The sequence below is a fragment of the Geotrypetes seraphini genome, chromosome 7 (genome assembly GCF_902459505.1).
Source record: "Geotrypetes seraphini chromosome 7, aGeoSer1.1, whole genome shotgun sequence".
Taxonomy (NCBI): domain Eukaryota; kingdom Metazoa; phylum Chordata; class Amphibia; order Gymnophiona; family Dermophiidae; genus Geotrypetes; species Geotrypetes seraphini.
The window spans coordinates 24,330,638-24,352,149 of NC_047090.1; the positions used below are offsets into that span (position 1 = coordinate 24,330,638).

The 21,512-nt window shown below is 40.3% G+C and overlaps 1 protein-coding gene across 4 annotated transcripts in view; it reads right to left on the reverse strand.

Moving 5' to 3' along the window:
• APPL2 (adaptor protein, phosphotyrosine interacting with PH domain and leucine zipper 2) overlaps positions 1–21,512 on the reverse strand; it is a 125,921-nt gene that overhangs the window by 62,259 nt on the left and 42,150 nt on the right. For all 4 annotated transcript variants that reach the window (XM_033952811.1, XM_033952809.1, XM_033952808.1 and 1 more), the window contains 5 exons: positions 19,462–19,549; positions 14,835–14,876; positions 13,031–13,089; positions 7,685–7,831; positions 4,600–4,682 (listed from right to left, as the gene is read on the reverse strand). In XM_033952811.1, the coding sequence (XP_033808702.1) occupies positions 4,600–4,682; positions 7,685–7,831; positions 13,031–13,089; positions 14,835–14,876; positions 19,462–19,549 (419 nt within the window). The remainder of the gene's footprint in view (positions 1–4,599; positions 4,683–7,684; positions 7,832–13,030; positions 13,090–14,834; positions 14,877–19,461; positions 19,550–21,512) is intronic.

A 21,512-nucleotide genomic window follows, 5' to 3' on the forward strand; every position in this document is an offset into this window, starting at 1 on the left:
TTGCTTTTTTTGCAAGTTTCTCTTCATATTCTATCTTAGCTTTCTTTATCAATACTTTGCATCTAACTTGCCAGTGCTTGTGTCTCTTATTTTCTTCATTTGGATCCTTTTTCCATTCTTTAAAGGATTTTTTTTTGGCTCAGCCTCTTTCACTTCACCTTTTAACCATGCCAGCTCTTGTTTCCTCTTCTTTCCACCTTTGCTGATACGTGGAATACATCTGGTCTGGGCTTCCTTGATGGTATTTTTAAATAACACCCATGCTTATAGTTCCTTTGCGGGAAACGACCTGCAAAGGAAGCATTGGATGACCATGGAATAAAGGGAGCGCTAAAGGAGGACAAAGCAATCGCTGACAGACTGAACACGTTTTTTGCGTCTGTATTTACCGAAGAGGATATACACAGCATACCGGAACCCATTAGGCTATATGCTGGGAGTGAAAACAGGAAACTGACAGGGTTAACAGTCAGTCTAGAAGAGGTATGCAGGCAGATTGATAGGCTTAAGAGCGATAAATCCCCGGGACCGGATGGCATCCATCCAAGGGTCATCAAGGAATTGAAAGGGACCATAGCTGAACTACTTCAACTAATAGCCAATCTGTCGATTGTATCGGGAAAGATTCCGGAGGCTGGAAGATGGCGAATGTTACACCGATCTTCAAAAAAGGTTCAAGGGGAGACCTGGGAAACTACAGACCGGTGAGTCTGACCTTGGTACCGGGAAAGATGGTAGAGGCGCTGATATAGGACCGCCTCATTGATCACCTTGACGGACATGGGCTAATGAGAACCAGCCAGCACGGTTTCAGTAAAGGCAGATCTTGTTTGACAAACTTGCTGCACTTCTTCAAGGGAGTAAACAGGCAGATAGACAAGGGTGACCCGTTCGACATTGTATATCTGGACTTTCAGAAGGCGTTCGACAAGGTTCCACATGAACGACTACTTCGGAAAATTTCGAGCCATGGAATTGAGGGTGAAATACTCACGTGGATTAAAAACTAGCTGGAGCATAGGAAACAAAGAGTGGGGGTAAATGGACAATACTCAGGAATGGAGGAGCGTCACCAGTGAAGTGCCGCAGGGCTCGGTGCTTGGAACCGTGCTCTTCAACATCTTTATAAATGATCTGGACATAGGTACGACGAGCGAGGTAATTAAATTCACGGACGATATGAAGTTATTCAGAGTAGTGAAGACGCAGGGGGATTGCAAAGATCTGCAACGTGACATAATCAGGCTCAAATAAAGGGCATCAACATGGCAGATGAGGTTCAAAGTGGATAAGTGTAAAGTGATGCATGTAGGTAACAAAAATCTCATGCACGAATACAGGATGTCCGGGGCGGAACTTGGAGAGACCTCCCAGGAAAGAGACTTGGGAGTTCTGATCGACAAGTCGATGAAGCCTTCCGCGCAATGTGTGGCGGCAGCGAAAAAAGCAAACAGAATGCTAGGAATGATAAAGAAGGGGATCACAAACAGATCGAAGAAGGTTATCATACCGCTGTACCGGGCCATGGTGCGCCTCACCTGGAGTACTGCGTCCTGCACTGGTCACCGTACATGAAGAAGGACATGATACTACTGGAAAGGGTCCAGAGAAGAGCAACTAAGATGGTTAAAGGGTTGGAGGAGCTGCCGTACAGCGAAAGATTAGAGAAACTGGGCCTCTTCTCCCTCGAACAGAGGAAATTGAGAGGGGACATGATTGAAACATTCAAGGTACTGAAGGGGATAGACTTAATAGACAAGGACAGGTTCTTCACCCTCTCCAAGGTAGGGAGAACGAGAGGGCACTCTCTAAAGTTGAAAGGGGATATATTCCATACAAACGTAAGGAAGTTCTTCTTCACCCAGAGAGTGGTGGAGAGCTGGAACATTCTTCCGGAGTCTGTCATAGGGGAAAACACCCTCCAGGGATTCAAGGCAAAGCTAGATAAGTTCCTGCTGAACACGGACATACGCAGGTAGGGCTGGTCTCAGTTAGGGCGCTGGTCTTTGACCGGAGGGCCACCGTGTGAGCAGACAGCTGGGCATGATGGACCACTGGTCTGACCCAGCAGCGGCAATACTTATGTTCTTAGCAACTGATCCTTTTAACATCTTTTTAACCATTTTCCTCATTTTATCATAGTTACCCTTTTGAAAATTAAATGCCTCTACAGTAGATTTCTTTTGTGACGTCACTCCCAGTATTAGCTCAAATTTGATCATGTTATTATCACTGTTTCCTAGGGGACCCAACACAGCTAACTCCTATACTATGCCTTGCATTCCACTAAGGACCAAATATAAAATAGCTCCACCTCTTGTCGGTTCCTGGACCAGTTGCTCCAAGAAGCAGTCATTTATGATATCTAGGAATTTTACCTCCCTAGCATTCCCCGATGTTTTTTGTATATAGCATTATGGTTAATTGTATTGGTGAACAATATTATTCTTTAGGTAGAATGATTTCTCTTTGAGGGTGATTGCTATTCAGTATGAAGGTCAAAGGCTTGAGGCTGGCTTATATATGATAATTTTTCAGGAAGCTGTGACAATTATTTTTTCAAAATATTTTATTTTTGTTTAATGATATTATTAGGAGCATAATCAAAAAACTAAAACGTCCAAGAAAAACACCCAAATCGGCACTTGACATCCTAATCATCAGGATTCTAAGTGCCGATTTTCTAAAACATTCTCCTGGACATCTAGCAAGATGTTTCGTTCACTCTACATCGAGTTTCAAGGGGGCATGTTATGGGTGTGCTTTGGCCATGCCAGACTTGGACATCTTGCGAGGATAATCAAACCTTTTCCAAGACATCCTGGAAGGAACTTAGACACTTCCAAAAGAAGTCTAGCCCAAAACGTCTAAGTGCCAAAAAGGTACCCAAACTGACCAGATGACCACTGGAGGGATTAAGTAATGACCCTTCACACTCCACTAGTGGTCCCAGACCCCCTCCCATCACTCCAAACTCTGAATGAAACAGTACATACCTGTCTCTGGAACAGCAGCATCTGATATTCCCCCTTGAACAAACCTTAAAAGTTCTGGGAGTAACACTGGACAAACATCTATCCCTCGAGAAACACACTGATATCACAGTCAGGAAAAGTATCTCGACTCTATGGAAACTCCGCACCATAAAAAAATACTTTGACGACTCTTCATTCCGCCTCCTAGTGCAATCCTCCATACTCAGCATACTGGACTACTGCAACATCATCTACTTAGGCTCCACAAAGAAAACCATCAGGAGACTAAGGATGATCCAGAACACCGCAGTCCGCCTCATATTTGGCCTGAAAAAATGGGACCATATCACCCCTTTCTACCATAAACTTCACTGGCTCCCTCTAGAATCCAGAATCATATTCAAATTCGCCTGTTTTTGCTACAAAACGTTATTTGGTTTATCCCCAAGCTACATCACCCCTCACTTCACCCTTAACCACAACTACAAGAACGCCCGTAAAATTCAACTCTTCGCCTTCCCCTCCCTAAAACTATGCCACTCAAAAAAATTCCTAGACAAAACCTACGCCTTCCAAGCCGCCAAACTAAACCCTTGGCTAGCCCAAATGGTCCTCAAGGCCCACAACTACCTCGACTTCAGAAAATTACTCAAAACTCACCTATTCCGAGACCAAGACCCTCAATGCCCCTTCCAATCCTCTTCTACCCCCTTCTGATCCTCGCCCCCCCTGTTCTCCCTCCTCTTCCCACTACTTCTCTCCTTGCTGTTCGCAACTCTATGACCATTTTGATATGTAATCACTTGTAAATACTCTCTCCTTGCTGTCTGCTACTCTATGATCAATTTGTGTAACCACTCGTAATCTCTGTCAAACTACTCCATGATCAATTTGATATGTAACCACTTGTAATCTCTGTCTAAATAATGTGAACCGCCTAGAACTCTTCGGGGTATGGCGGTATACAAAAATAAAGTTATTATTTTTATTATTATTATCCTAGTAGAGCATCACACAGGTGGGCAAGTGAACCATAGAGGAGACGCCTGACCCAAAAGCACTCTAACCCACCAAAACCCTACTATAGTTGCCAAGTACAGCCATAAGGGATATTGGGTATAGTAGGTTTGGGGGGAATTTTGGAGGGCTCAACATAAATTATAAGGGGTATATGGTAATATGTATATCTGGCACCCTTTACATACAATTCACAGCAGTGCCCTCTAAGGAGCTCCACTGTTCTGTTGGCATATTCCATGTGTAAAGCATGATTACATATGGAAGATGCTTTCTATAATTGAAGGGCTTATTTCTAAAATCTGTTAAATCTACGGCCCCCTTTTATCAAACCTCAGCAGAACTTTTTACTGCGGGCCAGAAAGGTACATGCAACTCATAGGAATTGAATGAGCGTCTGGAGAATTTACCTCGCCCGCCCTCAGTAAAAACCTCTACTGCAATTTGATAAACGGGGCCCTATGTTAGTTGCATTGGACTTAATGGGATTTAGAAATAAGCCCTTCAATTATCCCATAAAGTATCATCTCACAGAAAAGGGATATCAACTGAATCTTCCATTTATAATTCTTAGGAAATCTATAGCCGCTACAAGTGCATTTGTTACCTTTTAATCATGTTTGATATAGATAATAAAAAGTCATCCATTCTTTTAGAAAACATATCTGCCCCCTTCTTGAAAAAGTAAACCTGAAAAATATCAAAAAGATAATTACTACATATGAAAAAAAGATAATCGTAAAGTAGACAGTGAATGTTTCAATATTGAGCAGTATCAATCAATATTTTTTTAAATGCCAATTGTGGCAATAAAAAACAATGTATATCCAGCACTGCAACATGTATAGTCAAAGCTGCTAAATATACATATAATATGCTTACTGCTCATATATACAAACTATTAGTATTAATAAACTAATCAAAGATCACATGATAGCGGTCCACCAATCAAATCATAGATATCCATTTGATAGATTCATTCAGCACAACAGAGAAAAGAGTGTGTAATTTATAAATCTAATAGTGTTCCTGGTAGACAACCTCTTAAACAACCCCCCCAAGAGGATGGGAAGGTATATGATCAATCACCCGCCATCTGATGTCTTATATAGAATGAGCCTCAGGAATCCAATGAAATACTAAAGGTGTTGTTTTCTTCTCTGTATGCCCATATATACTCTAGCTCTATGACCCTGGTATCATATGAGTTAATATTTTTTACTGGTGAAACAAATCCCTCCGTAAATTCCAACATCAATAACACAGTTTCATTTCCCTATATATTAATGGTGACATTGGTGTCTATATAACACTACTTCTGACACCGAATATGCTATTGAAGCCATGATGCTCCCTGTTATCTCACACCAATGTCATCCAATCAAGTTCTTCATTGGAGCCTAGGCATTTAGCTATAAAATCCAGTGTTCTTTAAAATTCAGCACATCTGACACCAACTGGCCAATCGCACTCATATCATTACTGGGGTCATAATCCAATTTACCACAGTGAGCCAAATCATCAAACTGATGATCCCTTAAATAGACCCAAACAAAATTGTAGCATGATGGCTCCACCTTTATCCACTCTTGAGATTACTAGTTCAGAATCAAGACACAATTTTTGAAAGCTCTGCCATTCCATGTATGAAATATTATAGTGCCTAAGACTGTGGTTCGTTGTTCAATCTTTTGAAGTTCTTTCAATAATAGATCTCAAAATGTCACAATATTAGAATGCAGAGGGCCCAGAAGACACCAAAGATATTTGGTTGTTACCAGTGATGGGTTCAATACACTATGAGAGTGAGTAAAATATACTTTCATCTGTATTTTTCTCAAAAATCTATAGACCACTATCCTTGTTCGGAAGGCATCATAATCAGTTGATGGAACATATCCCAAACCAAGATTCAATACATTTTCTTGGTAAGAGGTAAGTATCTTATGTGCTATTGACATTACGATGCTCCCTGTTATCTCACACCAATTAAGTTCTTCATTCTTTAAAATTCAGCATATTTTCTAAATTACCACCCTTCTGAAATTGAATCCATAGGGTGCCCTCTGATATCCTTAAAAACGTGACCTTTATCTGTCCAGTGATTCACTAAAGGGGCTGTGTCTGTAACAGTGTTGACTCTTATGTTCATTTAATTGCACCTTAATAGATCACATAGAGTGCCCTGTATAGATTCTCTCACATGGATACTGGATCAAATAAATCATACCTGATGAGACTCCCGATTTCTTTGTTTCCATGGTGATCTTATCATCAAATTCACTAATTCACCAATATTGGTATTCTATTGATAGGATATTTTCCAGAAAGACCGATATTTGCCTTATAGTTGTATTACATGCCAATGTTGCAATATGATCTTATTAATTGAAGATGAGAGGGAATAATACTTTTGAACAAACATCAAATCTGGAGTTTCTCTCTTTTGTGTCTACTTTAACAGCAGATCACACTGATCACATCGAATTCTCAAATATGCTGAATAAATAACATTACTAGATTCAGTTCCAGAAGGGTGGTAATTTAGAAAATGCGCTGAAATTTAAAGAATGCTGGATTTTTAAATCTAAATACACTGACTCCTAAAAGCTTGAATGAAGAACTTGATTGGATGACCCTGGTGTGAGATGACAGGGAGCGTCATGATGTCAAAAGTGTGTTTGGTGTCAGAAGTAGTGTTATATAGACACCGCCACCATTAATATACAAGGATATTAAATGGCCACCATGGTTAGCTACAATTTGAGATGGGTAAATTTTAGAGTGTTGCTTGTGCTGAAGACTTAATTATGTAATGTAATGTAATGTAATTTATTTCTTATATACCGCTACATCCGTTAGGTTCTAAGCGGTTTACAGAAAATATACATTAAGATTAGAAATAAGAAAGGTACTTGAAAAATTCCCTTACTGTCCCGAAGGCTCACAATCTAACTAAAGTACCTGGAGGGTAATAGAGAAGTGAAAAGTAGAGTTAGAGGAAAAATAAAAATAAAATAAACATTTTAACAAGACAGCATTGATCTAAATACTTTGGAAGGTAGAAGAGAGGAGAGAAAGGAATAGAAGCAGAAGGGGGAGCCGTTGAACAGTAGAATTCTGGAGAAATTTAAATGATAGAAATAGAACAAAACAAAGACAAAAGGCAAAACAATAGATAAGATTAAAGATAAATCATAAGCTGGAAAGAAAAATAAAATAAAACTTTGTCTTCAATCCAGCTAGACGTATAATTAGATGATTCTCGAAAAAATATATATTTTGGATGCATTTTTCGAGAATGGAGTTTAGACACTGCCGACTTTGGGTGACTAGCGACTTAGGCCCAAAACGGACTTAGATGTATTTTTTGATTATGTCCCTCTTTCTGTTTAAGTTGTGTTTATTCTCCCTCCATTTTATTAGTTTTGTAAACTGCTTTGTCCTACGTGTTAACAAAACCAGCATAGAAAGTCTGGAATAAAAAAAATGTATTAGTTACAATATTCTATTAATATGCACATACTTTTAGCAGCCTTAAAAAGGGCAATTTTCAGATGGCCAGGCTACATGTGTAAATTACTGTTTAGCCCTAGAAATGGCTAGAATATCATCTTCTTAATGCTTTCACTCATAATAACAAATTACATTTTTGACCAAGCTAACATTTGTAGTATGATGGGTTTACATACTTGTCCTTGTGCAAATCCCAGCATGGGTTCTACCACTGCAATTCTCTTTCTATATTGCAGAGCATTCAGGGCACAATAGTACTGTAAGGATGAAAGATGCTGTTTTCTTCTTGCATTCGCCACCTCTTTTGCAACCTCTGTTTTTAGCTGGGGAATCATTAATGCAGGATTTCAAGTTACTGACAATATAATGCATTGCAATTCAGATATTAAAACAAAAAGTTTTATATTTCTTTTAGACTATGGCTTTGATTCAAAGACACAGTATAGTAAAAAAGCCTTAAATTAAAGGCCTCTTTTATCAAGCCGAATAGCGCAGGCCAGCATGGTAAATGAACAGAAGCCCATATGGATTTAAAGGACTTTGGTGCATTTGCCGTGCAGCGCTTGCAAACTGCAATTTCCTGGCCTTATGTGACTTCTTCTGCGATTTAGAGCAGAGCATGCAAGAAGTCTCCTAATGTTGAGGACTAGGTGTTAAATGCAATGACTGCATAAAAGAGAGGTTCAAACTCCATAGTTAAACTTTCCTGCTGTGTACGTTCAATTCTCAATATCAAAAATATGACAAAGATTATATCTCAGAGGTAAAGGTGACTTAAAATGTCTTTGCTCATCTTCCACAATTCCAGTTTGTGCTGTAGATACTAGATGTGATTATACCCAAGGTTAGGGTTAACAGATGTCCAGATTTCCCCGGACATATCCTCCTTTTGAGGACATGTCTGGGGGTCCGGATGGCTTTTCAAACCTCAGCACTTTGTCCGGGTTTTGAAAAGCTTTCCTTCATGTAGGAGGGCACCCTCACATGTGTGAATACAATGCCATTGCGTTGCATCCGCACATGTGCGGATGTCCTGCCCGACGACAGAAGGTAGTGGGGGGGGGGGGGGCGCAGCTGGGGTGGGATTGGAGGCAGGCTTGTGGGCATGACAGGGAGGAAGCAGGGCATGATGGGGCGGGGATGGGTGGGACTGGGCAGGCCTGGGGGCGAGTCTAGGGATCCGGATTTTCCAGACAGAAAATCTAGTAACCCTACCCAAGGTATATCTTCCTAGTTGATATTTGCAGTACAGTTCTCTGAATTCACAGTTGCTTGCTTGTAATGGGATTCTCTGTAGGTGACAGGGAAATGCAGACACACTTGATGGTGATGTCATCTGACAAAGTCAAAGTGGCCAGAGCCCTTCAATAGTTACAACACCCCCCCTTCCCTTTTTTTTAAGGCTTGTCTGCATTTGCATGGGGATTCTCACTTATGCCTTCAGGATTTATCAAGTTTTAGTCATAGTAGCATGATATATGATAAAAGACAAAGACCCACATGGTCTATCTAGTCTGCCTAATAAGGCAGTCAGAGCTGCACCTGTCACTCTGTGCAGGTTACATTCTCATCATGATCAAATACTGGCATCACAAAATAGGGCAGTCACACAATCATGAAGACTGGTATTTTGATTACAGCACAGTCACATTCATTGTCAATACAGTAGAACACATGTCAAATACGTATACCCACTATAATCTCCCCAATCCTGAAATGTCTTGTAAGCTCTTCTGAGCAGGGACTGTCTATTGCGTGTTAGAATGTACAGCGTTGCGTACGCCTTTCAGCGCTATAGAAATAATACCAATTATTCAGATATCCAATTATCTGGATTACATCGGGGGGAGGGGGGTCTCAGTTTATATTTGAGTTCCCCCCTAAGTACCATCATCCTCCATCCCACTAGTGTTTCCTGTGGGTCCAGGAGGAGGTTGGTGGTGTCTGTTCAGGGAGGGAGGGGGAATGCTGCCTTTTCTTGTTGGTGGGGAGGGGGAGTTGCTGATGGTGTTTTTTTTTAACAATTATTATTATGAAAAAAAACAAAAATCCAATCAGCCAGATATTTGATTATCTAGACTACTCTCTGCCGAGGTTAGTCCAGATAATCAGCGTTCTACTCTACTTGATTAAACCAGCAATCTAACATGTTACAAACTAACATTTTACTTCCTATCAACTTTAAGTTGTCTCCTCTCCCTCTGAGATATATTCATAGCATGTGATATGAATGTGACATACACAAAAGCCACACACTTGGTCTTGATCTGTCTCTGTAATTCTTGTGTCACAGAGAGTAGAAGTCTGCCAGGCACTAGTCCATTTCTCAGCACTCCAGCCTATCCAAATCTGTCTTTCTAAAACTGGGACAGACAAAATAAACATCTGCCCTGTTGTGCCTTGTTAAGTGTTGTTTTGATTATTTCCTTTTGCATTTGAGGATCTTTTGTATTTATCCCATGCATTTTTTAATTCCGCCACCTCCCCTAGCAGGGCATTCCAGGCATCCGCCACCCTCTGTGAAAAAGTACTTACTGATATTACTCCTAAGTCTACCACCATGTAATATGTCCTCTAGTTCTACTGTTTCCTCACCTATGGTAAAGATTTATATGTATATTGATACTTTTCAAGTACTAAAAATATCTGTATTATATCTCCCTTATGCCTCCTTTCCTCGAGGGTATATATATTCAGGTCCTCAAGTCTTTTCCTGTACATCTTATCACAAACTCCATACCACTTTTGTCACTTTTCTCTGAACTGCTTCAAGTCTTTATGTCCTTACTGACCTCCAAAACTGAATACAATACACCAAGTAGGGCACCAACATTTTCTGCTGGTTATACCTCTCTCTATTTAGCCCAGCATTCTTCTGGCCATCCTTGTCTCTAAGATGTTATAGATTGAATCCAAAGGCTGAGGGTCATAGAGAGGTAACATCCCTTTTGAACTTCCTCATTTGAGTGAAGTGTCTTTTCTTAACACTTATACAGAGCTTTTATATCCATATACTGGTGGTATGACATGACCTTTCCCACCATGAAGCAAGACCTGCTGTTACTGGAACATTGGTCCACGACCTGGCAGCTGGGCTTCAACGCGAAAAAATGCAAGATCATGCACCTTGGCAACAATAATCCGTGCAGAACATACACACTGAATGGCGAGACCTTGGCTAGGACGGCAGCAGAGCGGGACTTAGGGGTAATCATTAGTAGAGACATGAAAACAGCCATCCAAGTGGAAAAGGCTACATCCAAGGCTAGACAAATGCTGGGTTGTATCCGTAGAAGCTTTGTTAGCCGGAAGCCGGAGGTCATAATGCCATTGTACAGAACCATGGTGAGATCTCATCTGGAGTACTGTGTGCAATTCTGGAGGCCACACTACCGTAAGAGCGTACTGAGAGTTGAGTCGGTTCAGCGCATGGCTACTAGGATGATCTTGGGGCTTAAGGATTTCTCATACGAGGACAGGCTGCACAGATTGCGGCTATACTCTCTCGAAGAGCGTAGGGAGAGGGGAGACATGATTGAGACATTTAAGTACATCACTGGCCACATAGAGGTGGAAGACAACATTTTCTCTTTCAAGGGTCCGTCGGCCACAAGAGGACATCCGCTAAGAATCAGGGGCAGGAAATTTCATGGGGATACCAGGAAGTACTTCTTCACAGAAAGAGTGGTAGACCATTGGAACAAACTCCCAGAGCAAGTGATCTTGGCCAGCAGCATTTTAAGAAAAAAATGGGATGCCTACGTCGGATCTTTACGAGGGCAGTGTAGAGGTGATGCCACCTGTGAGTGACCCCTTAGGGGGTTGTTTGGGGAGGGTTAATGGAGTGGGCAGACTTGATGGGCTATGGCCCTTTTCTGCCGTCATCTTTCTATGTTTCTAGCTGGAATAATGTGGCTATAAATATAATATTTATGTGAATTGTAATGGTAGAGGGTGCAGGATAGAAAATTTTTAGATAAATAAAGTTCCTCCACAGGAGCTGGTGTAAATCTATGCAACTGAAATATGCAAATGAACATGTATCACAGCACCTATGGGCATACTTTGTAACTTCGTCCAAACTCATCCTTCAAAACACCTACACCAGGTCGCGTACAAGTACAAACATACGTGTCAAAGCGAAGTGCTTGTATGCAAAGGGTAATTTTATAAAAGAGGTCTTTATGTGTGTTTAATCCTGGGGATTAATTTTATCAGACTTTTTCGTGTGTATATGCCAGTATATGCACACTCTCTTATAAAAAATAACCCCCCTTCCCAATTTAAAAGCATGCATAATGTTAAGAACATACATAATTTTATGCACGCATGTTTAGTAGCAGAGTATTGCTGGATTCATGATTTATTCACATATATCTTCTGGAGTAATTTATAAAAAGACACATAGGCACCCCTTGTATCTTTATATAATAGGTTTAAAATAGGTGCTTACATGGCCTGTAAACCTAGATGATCCACTATAAAATTACTCTTTTATTTGGAACAACTATGAGAGCAAGGAGTCAAATCTCGTCAAATAACAACAAACTTTTATTTATTTTAACTGGAGTAGCAATACAACAAATAACATACAATTGGAAAAAGTATGACAGGTTAAATTACAATTTCTGGTAAAATTCTGTATGTCATATATACAAAATGGAACTCACAATAGCAACGCAAAAAGGTTATATTAATAAATTTCAGAAAGTCTGGGGACCATTAACAGATTTTTGTAATGAATGATTAACTTTTCCCATGATAAGATATTTGATTAGGGGTGAAAAGGGGTGGGCTTTACTTGTTGTTATTATATAATACATGAGTATTTGAATAGTTTTCACAGTAAGGATGATTTTATGTATTATTGAATAGGGAGGGAGGGATGGGGGATTATTATATTCAATTAGAATGATTTAAATTTTAGATTTCTTACATAATATTTAAAATATTATAGAATATTAATTTGTAATGAAATGTTAAACTTTATGCTTATATGAGAGTTAATCAAGTGTGTATCTTTAAGTTCATATGAGTTTAATTGCTACACTTTTTGTAACATAAAAAAATGAATAAAGAATTAAAAAAAAAATTTACTCTCATGGAGGGCAATTCCAATAACAGGCCACCTGCTATATGTGGGGCGCACTTTCCTTTATAGGATACTAGCATAACAAGAAAAATACATAACTACAATTTAGGTGCAAGCACTTATACAAACCATAGGGCTAATGTAAAGCTTGCACCTAAATTGACAAAGCACACAAATTATATTGTTTTATAATTTACTTATTTAACTATGTACCCTGCCCACTCTCCAGCCAGACTCTGCCCCTACGTACATTCACTTTCAAACTATGCATCACCACATTTAGATGCCTTGTCAAAGGAACAGTATGTTAATAGGAACTGTGGCATTTACACATGTATGCGAATGTGTGTTTCTTGGGGTTCACTTTATAGAATGACCCCTTAATGTGCAAGTGACACAACAAAAATATATCCACCTAGAATCATTTTACCTTCTCATTTTCTCGTTTCTTTGGTAACCGGCTGTATTTTGCCATTGATATGTCATGTTCTATAAAAAGAAGCATGTTCAATATCAGGATACACTTTATGTGGATGTCACACAACTCTAATTAGCAGGATAGATAGCCAGATAAACTACTTTAATGGGAAAAAGGCAGGACAACATTCCAAAGGGTTGCTGTTTCAGTTTAGAGAGGGTCTGACCTAAAGCATCTTATCAAAGTTTCTCAACAGCAGCATGAGAATATGGAAAATAACAACAACAAAAAAATCGAAACAGACAAAAATGAAAAATCAGAACAAAAAGTAACTTCCAAGCAAACTATACTACAATATTATTACATTACATTACATTAGAGATTTCTATTCTGCCATTACCTTACGGTTCAAGGTGGATTACAAAAGAGTTATAGAAGGAGGGTTACAAAGGAAGATCTCTGGTCATTTCCAGTGACGGTAAAGAGTAGATCAGGTAGTATTATATTACTGTATATACTCGAATATGTCGATCCGAATATAAGTCGAGACCCTCATTTTCCCCCCAAAAAGGAGGAAAAATGGTTGACTCAAATATAAGTCAGGCGGCTTAATATTCAAGTGTCCCTGCCCTGTCAGGCTCTGCACCCAGCCCCCCTCCTTGCCCTGGTACATCCTCTGCCAATCCCTGGTGGTCCAGAAGTGTAGCGGGCAGGAGCGAGCTTTCCGTGCTCCTGCCCTGCTGCTAACCTGGTCAGTGGTGGCTGCCGCAAGATCAGGGCTTCTTCAGCCGCTGAGCAGCACTGAGCAGGAGCTTGCTTTGGAATTCCTGCTCAGCGCTGAGCGGGAGCCAGTCAGGAAGCTGCTCAGCGCCGAGCAGCAGTGCCAAAGTGTGCTCCTGCTCGGTGCCGCTGAAGAAACCCAATCTTGTGGCAGCCACTATTGACCAGGTTAGCAGGGAGCAGGAGAACGGAAAGCTTGTTTCTGACCGCTGTACCTCTGGACCACCACGGATCGGCAGATGAGGTATGAAGACAGGGCAGGGAGGGGGGACAGGGTGCAGAGCCTTGTGGCAGCTTGCAATAATTCAGGGGGGGCGGGGGGGGGCACTGGCCCAAATATAAATCAGGACCCCCATTTTTGGGCCAATTTTTGGGCCAAAAAATCCCAGTTTATATTTGAATATATACAGTAGGTTTCAAACCTGTGGCCTGGGGGCCAAATGCAGCCCGCCAGGTACTATTTTGAGGCCCTCGGTATGTTTATCATAATCACAAAAGTAAAATAAAACAGTTCCTTGATCATATGGCCCTTTAGCTATAAATTACAATATTATTATTGAGACAGCCAAAAAGAAAGATTTATAAACCTCATGCAAAATTGTCATTTCTTTAATAAGACATTAACTATTTTTTTTCTGAGACCCTCCAAGTACCTACAAATCCAAAAGGTGACCCTGCAATGGGTTTGGGTTTGAGACCACTGGTATAGAATTTTGTCAAATAGCTGAAGACAATGAGGTAGTAGATCAACTAGCAATAAAAACAGATGAACAATACTTTTGTCCTTGCAGACATAATGGAAGAAATCCTTTGGAAAACAGAATTCAATATGTAGGATGCTTTATACAAATTAAATTTTGCTTTTCGAGGGGATATGCTATTGCTAAATCTTTCTGAAAAGGCATGGATATCCTAAACCCAAGAAATTTGCCTCCCCTACAACCCTATTATTATGTTTTTCCAAACGAGCTCAAACTGCATTACTGAGTGTGTCTGTACAAGAAAAGACAGCATCAAAATAAAATCAGAAACCTACCATTACTAGCAAGACTGAACAGATCTTTTAAAGTGCTTACTTCTGGAAAGAAAAATAGAGATAAACATTTCAGAGGACAGAAAACTTATAAAAAATTTCACAGCCATAAAGGTCTATTCATGGTCCTGCAGTATATAAACTGTTATATTATTATTATTATTATTCAGTGCCTAGTACAGAACTCAAAAAGCCAGGGAAATCAGAGACCGTGCCATGTTACAGTAATCAAGATTCAAAAGCATGTACAACACAATTAACTCAACAGATAATAGGCTCTGCAATTGTCATCCTTTTGAAATTGCATTACTCCCATTACGTGTATACGTAAGTCATATATACATATAGGGCTCCTTTTACTAAGGTATGCTAGCGTTTTTAGCGTCTGCTGCATTGCCCTGCGCGCTATGTGCCAAAAACTAACGCCAGCTCAATGCTGGAGTTAGTGTCTAGCACGCAGGGCAATTTAGTGTGCGCTAAGCATGGGCTAAAACCACTGGCGCAGTTTAGTAAAAGGAGCCCATAGTCATACAGATGGAAGTATTGATTTTAGAAGAGACAACTTTTACATAATGTGCAGCTGGCAAGCACAGATTTGACAGAAGCATGCTCTGGATTGTTCTTAAAGTGTGTATTGTCTATCTTTACACATATATGAGTGCTTAAAAAAAATGATCCATTGTTATTTACACCTGCTCTGAAACACATGTAAATGTTAGCACACTGTTCATTTTGTTTGAAGGAGTTCATTTGGGTTTGGAGGAGTTGTTGAGGGAGAAATTATGCTTATATCTCTGGTGTAAAAAAAACCCAACAAAGCAAAATACAGTGGAACCTCGGTTTGCAAGTAACCCGGTTTGTGAGCGTTTTGCAAGACGAGCAAAACACTCAGCAAACTTTTGGCTCGCAAACCAAGCACTGCCTCGATAAATGAGCACTTACAGCCCAGGAAGCGCCGCTTCAGGGGATTCCTCTTCCGTCTTCCAGCCAGCCTTCCATGTCGGGTGCCTTCCACAGGTTGGAGGACCTCTGTCTGGACCTGCGCGGCCGGGTGCCGTCCCGCCTGCGCGTTGCGTATGACGCGCACAGCGTCAATCATTGGCGTTGTGCGTGTCGTGCACAGCGTATGGGTGGGGCGGCGCTCGGCTGCATGGGCTCGGTTGGGGGCTCTCCAGCATGCAGGGGGCATCCGACGTGGAGGGCTGGCCGGCAGATGGAGGAGGCATCCCTCTGAAGCAGCACTGCGGGGTTCTCCAGTGGCTGGCGGACATTAGAGCCATCCCCCCCTGAAGCGGCACTGTGGGGTTCTTCTTCAGATGACGGACGGAGGAGGCGGACAGAGGAGACGGCGCTGCAGCACCCGGCACCCGACAGGTACAGAGCCCGGGTTCTGGAACGAATCATCGGTGTTGCCACTATTTTCTATGGGGAACTTTGCTTTGATAAATGAGCATTTTGGATTACGAGCATGCTCCTGGATTATGCTCGTAATCCAAGGTACCACTGTATCTAATGTTGAAACTCAGCTTCTTAACTGGCTCCTCTTGCATTGACAGATTTGAAAATCTGCCATTTACACATGCTGGTAGCAAAATACTACTTATGTGTAATGTCTCTCAGTACATAAGCTAAACCATGAGTGACTTAGCTGTGTTTTTCCAACTAATTTTTGGTAAAATGGCTAATCTTACTGTACAAGATAGAATACGTACATTTTCCAAGGCCCTATATTAATTTTACAAAGATCCCCATAAAATATAAGGGTTGTGAAACAAAGGGTGTAAATTTATAAAGATTTTTTTCTTCATGTACATATATATACATATACACACACATTCACTGACACGATGGTAATGTGGGTGGTTTTGAGGTATAGTTTGGGTGGAATAGGGGTAGAATTATGATATATGTGTATAGTTTATAATATATGAGTACACACAAATACACCTACCAATTTCAGAGCAGGTCTCAATGTGTGGATCGGTATTTGCATGCTACTAGGACTGCTTCTGGGTAATTATTTTATTAAGGTACATAGGAGCATAGCATCCTTCTACATAATAAGCACATTTATTAACTTCTTGCATTGGCATCCTGCTATAAAATTAAGCACAAAGGCCCTAATTCTATAAAAGACGCCTACAGTTAGGTGCCAAGATCAGCACACCCAGCAGATCTAGACATTAAACTTACCCCTTTTTACAAAGGCATGTTAGCCGTTTTAGAGTGTGCTAAACGCTAACGCATCCATAGACTTATAAAGGGCACATTTGCATTTAGTGCACGCTAAAACGCGTAGCGCATCTTAGTAAAAGGAGCCCTTAATTTTTTTAAATTGACTTACCCCCTCTTTTACTAAAGTGCGCTAACAGATTAGCACGCACTAATCGAATTAGCGTGCACTAAATGTGTCCATAGACTAACATGCACGCATTCGCATTTAGCATGCGCTAATCGGTTAGTACATCTTAGTAAAAGAGGATCTTAATCAGCACTGATAACTGAAAGTGACATTAAAAACCAATGACAATAACCTTAGTTATACATTTTGGTGGAATACATTAATGTCATATATTTAAAATGGAACGAGCAATAGCAATACAAAGAGGGACATATACTAAATTTATAAAAATATGGGGGCCATTGACAAAATATTGTAGTGAATAGTCATCACTTCTTCTCTTCTTCTTTTCTTTTTCTTCTTTTGGCACACCAAAGGGGGGAGGGTGTTGGGTACAATTTTACATAATATGTTATAATATATTCTATAATATGTGTATATTATTATTATTATTATTATTATTAAGTTCTTATATACCGCCATACCCAAAGAGTTCTAAACTAAACTAAACTAAGCCTTACGTTAGATAGATTGTGAGCCCACCGGGACAGAAAGGGAAAATGCTTGAGTACCTGATTGTAAAACCGCTTAGATAACCTTGATAGGCGGTATATAAAATCCTAATAAAAACTTGAAAAAAAAAAACTTGAATATGGCTTTATTATTATTCTTTTATTTCATTCATATTGATAATCATGTTTTCATTATTTACATTTATAATCACATGGTTTCAATATTTTTTTAATCACTATGGGCTCCTTTTACTAAGATGTGCCAGCGTTTTTAGTGCACGCAGGATATTACCGCATGCTACACCGTGCACTACAGGGCTAGAACTAACGCCAGCTCAATGCTGGCTTTAAGGTCTAGCGTGTGCGGCAATTCAGCACACGCTATTCCGCACATTAATGCCCTAACGCAGCTTAGTAAAAGGAGCCCTATGTTTGGCAAATACATAGAGTGTATATTACATCTTGGGTTCGTCTATTTCACAGTGTGTAAAGTCACCACTTTATTTTTGCTGTAAATTCAAAGACATTAGATATATGGTCTTAATTTATTATCAAGTTTGAATGATATTAAGTGACCTTTGTCCAATCCTATTATGAAGTTCGGTTAACAAAGATTGCTTGTGGGTTAATAATTTGCCACACAGTTGGTGGTTAAATGATGGCACAGATATTAGAAGCTAGTAATCCAAAGTACAGTATTTCATTTTCTGCTTTAGCTACAAATATTGTACTTAACATCGTTTATATTGGATGCCCACTTTTTCAAATATCAATAAAAGGTCCATTGCCGTAAATTCAAATAAAAAATAAAGGGCAAAAAAGAAGGAATTCTCAGTAAATATATAAGTATGAATTTCGGCTAAATTTAAGAAATTTAGGGCTCCTTTTATAAAGGCGTGCTAGCGGTTTAACGCACGTAATAGCGCGCGCTTGCCGCTACCACCTCCTCTTGAGCAGATGGTAGTTGTTGGCCAGCGCAGGGGTTAGCGCGTGATGAAAAGTCGCACGCGTTAACCCCGCTAGCGCGGCTTTGTAAAAGGAGCCCTTAGCCACTATAGGTTAAGTTGAGGAAATGGTTTCAGATCCAATGATGGTAAGAGACACAATTTATAAAACAAATCGATCATTTCTGAATATAGCTAATATGTTTTAATTATAATATTAAGATCCATCAACATATTTAACAATACTCTGGGTTATAGTACTACACACCATTTTTATTATTTCTTTACTATTTTTGCATTTTATTATCTAGCCCCAATATTATGGAAGTTTTAACTGCCTGTAGAATTGAGAAAAGGAGGAATCTTTTCAAAATTTCAAAAGACATTTAAAGACACATTTTTTTCAACTGGCCTTTTTAAATTGATGAGATGAATTTGGGAATGCAGTCTACATTTATAAATTTATATATTTTATAAATTTTAAATTTGTATTAATTTCATTAATTAATTTGGATTTTAAATGATATTATGTATTAGAAATGGTTTTTGGGGGGTTTTCTCTATTTAAATGGAGTTCTTTTCATAATTTGAATTTAGTTATATTGTAAACCGCTTTGATCCTTTTTGGTTGTATATGCGGTATATAAAGATTTTAGTAAACAAACATATTTCCCAGAACATTTATTTATCTATAAGGAAGAAAGAATCCACCTAATATAGATACCTGACCAATTAGTTTCCTATATCCAAGACAGTATATTTATGACAGAATTGAATAAAAATTAGAATATATAGGACTAGAAGGCAATCCTAATCACTGAAAACAAATTTACCTGTGAGATCTTTTTCTCGAAACTGTATGATGGGGAGTATCATTGAGTCTGCAAGCTGTTTTGCCAGTTCTGAATGAAGAACATTAAGCTGAAAAAAAACAAACCACATCTGTATGTGCTGCCTTCCTTCCACTTTCACAACAAAAGAAAATGATCAGGCAAGATACAGCTTCCAGTCAAACTCTAGAGATTATTCCCTTCTGCTACCTTTAGATACTAAAACCCTCGCATACCCACAAAATCAAAAAGCAGAAAAATAGGACTGTGTTTGATGTGCTTAACTTAGGCAGTTAAGAGCTAAAAACATTAAACCACATAAGTGCTGTTTCTATCCCCGAAACACTGACAAAATAGCTGGCTTTCGGTTTAGTGGTCTGTGGTGCTATTCAGTAGCATTAACAAGTGCCACTGAATGATGGCAGATAGCCCCACACAGGTGATTTAAGCAGCCAAAAGTCTTTCCTGGGCAGTTACTTAAATCACTTTAAATAAAATTGACCCCACAATTTTATCTCACTTTCTATCATAAAGAAATGTTGAAAATAACAGTGCTAGTCTGAATTTGTGGAATGGACGAAGCAAATAAATAAAGCTGTAGAACATTTAATATTTTGAGCATATCACTGCAATAGCCCTGAATCAAATTTCTTAGGCTTTCCTCCTTTCACTGAAGAAACAAACTGTTACAGTGGTCATCTATAAGTAGACAGCACAGCCACATGTTCTTTATAATATGTACATTTCCTGAAAGACTTTTTTCCACATAAATGTACATGATTGGTTTAATTCCAATTATTCTTATATGCTACAAATCAAATGTCTTAGCTGTAATAAGCTTCATACTTCAGTCAACTGAGCTGCATAATGTGTGCTAGAGAACACATGTAGAGCTTTCTTAAAAAAAAAAAAAAGCTTCCAAGCATAAAAGAGTAACCCCAAAATGGAAGAATACAGATACAGAGGGGAGAAACCTAACTGGCCATGGGGAGGGGCCTAAGGCCCTGACTGGCTCAGGTGTCTGAGCCAATTAGGGCCTTGGACTCCTCCCTCTATATCCTGGTTTACAGAGGGAGGAGCCTAAAGTCTTGATTGGCTCAGACGCCTAAGGGCCTCCAAGCAGGAGGGACCAGCTTCCTTCCTGCTCTCAACTTCTAACAAAGGTATGGGGAGGCAGGGGTTCGGGGGAATATTCGGCGGCAGGAGGGAGTGGGCATTTCTCCTGCCTTTTTTTGAGAAGGAAGAAGGTAGGGGATGGTTTGCAGAGGAGCCTGATACAGGGGGGGCCTTCATTGGCAGGAGGGAGTGGGCATCCCTTCTGTCTCTTACGGGAGTGGCCATCATCATTTGGGGACATGCGGTTGTCAGGGGGGTCGGATGTGGTTGAGAGGGGGGCCGGCACAACTTTTTTTTTTTAAAAGGGGACAGATATTGTGCATGGGTAACATGCACATCTGTGTTCAATGAAAAAAAAGGTTTCCTGCCCTGAACAACTCAGTGTCAGGAGGCTGCTTTGGGGTTTCCCCTGCCTCTCAGCTGTTCGGGCTTCAACTGCCGGCTCTGTGCATGTGTGAGAGTTGCTCTCACAATGATCCATTAGATGGGAGAGACAGGGATAATGGTGAACTTCCATACAAATCATTTGCATACAAATCTGTTTGTGCATCAATCGCTCTTTTGGAATCGGCCCCAAATCGGATCACAGTGGACCCACGCGGCATTACTGACCCTGTTTAGGGCATCTAGCTCTAAATCTTTAATCATCTGGGCTGTGTATACCCAGTGGCGTACCAAGGGGGGTAGGGGGGGTAGTCCACCCCGGGTGCACGCCCCAAGGGGGTGCACAGCTGGCCACCCACCGGGGAATAGGCTGCCACCGGGGAAAGGCTTCCACTGCCGTCATCGGGAACAAGCCGGCTGAGTTCTCCCTTCTTTTCTTCCCTGCAGGGCCGACCAACTCTCGCTGCCCAACGTCAATTCTGACGTCGGAGAGGACGTTCTGAGCCAGCCAATCGCTGCCTGGCTGGCCCAGAATGTCCTCTCCGACTTTAGAA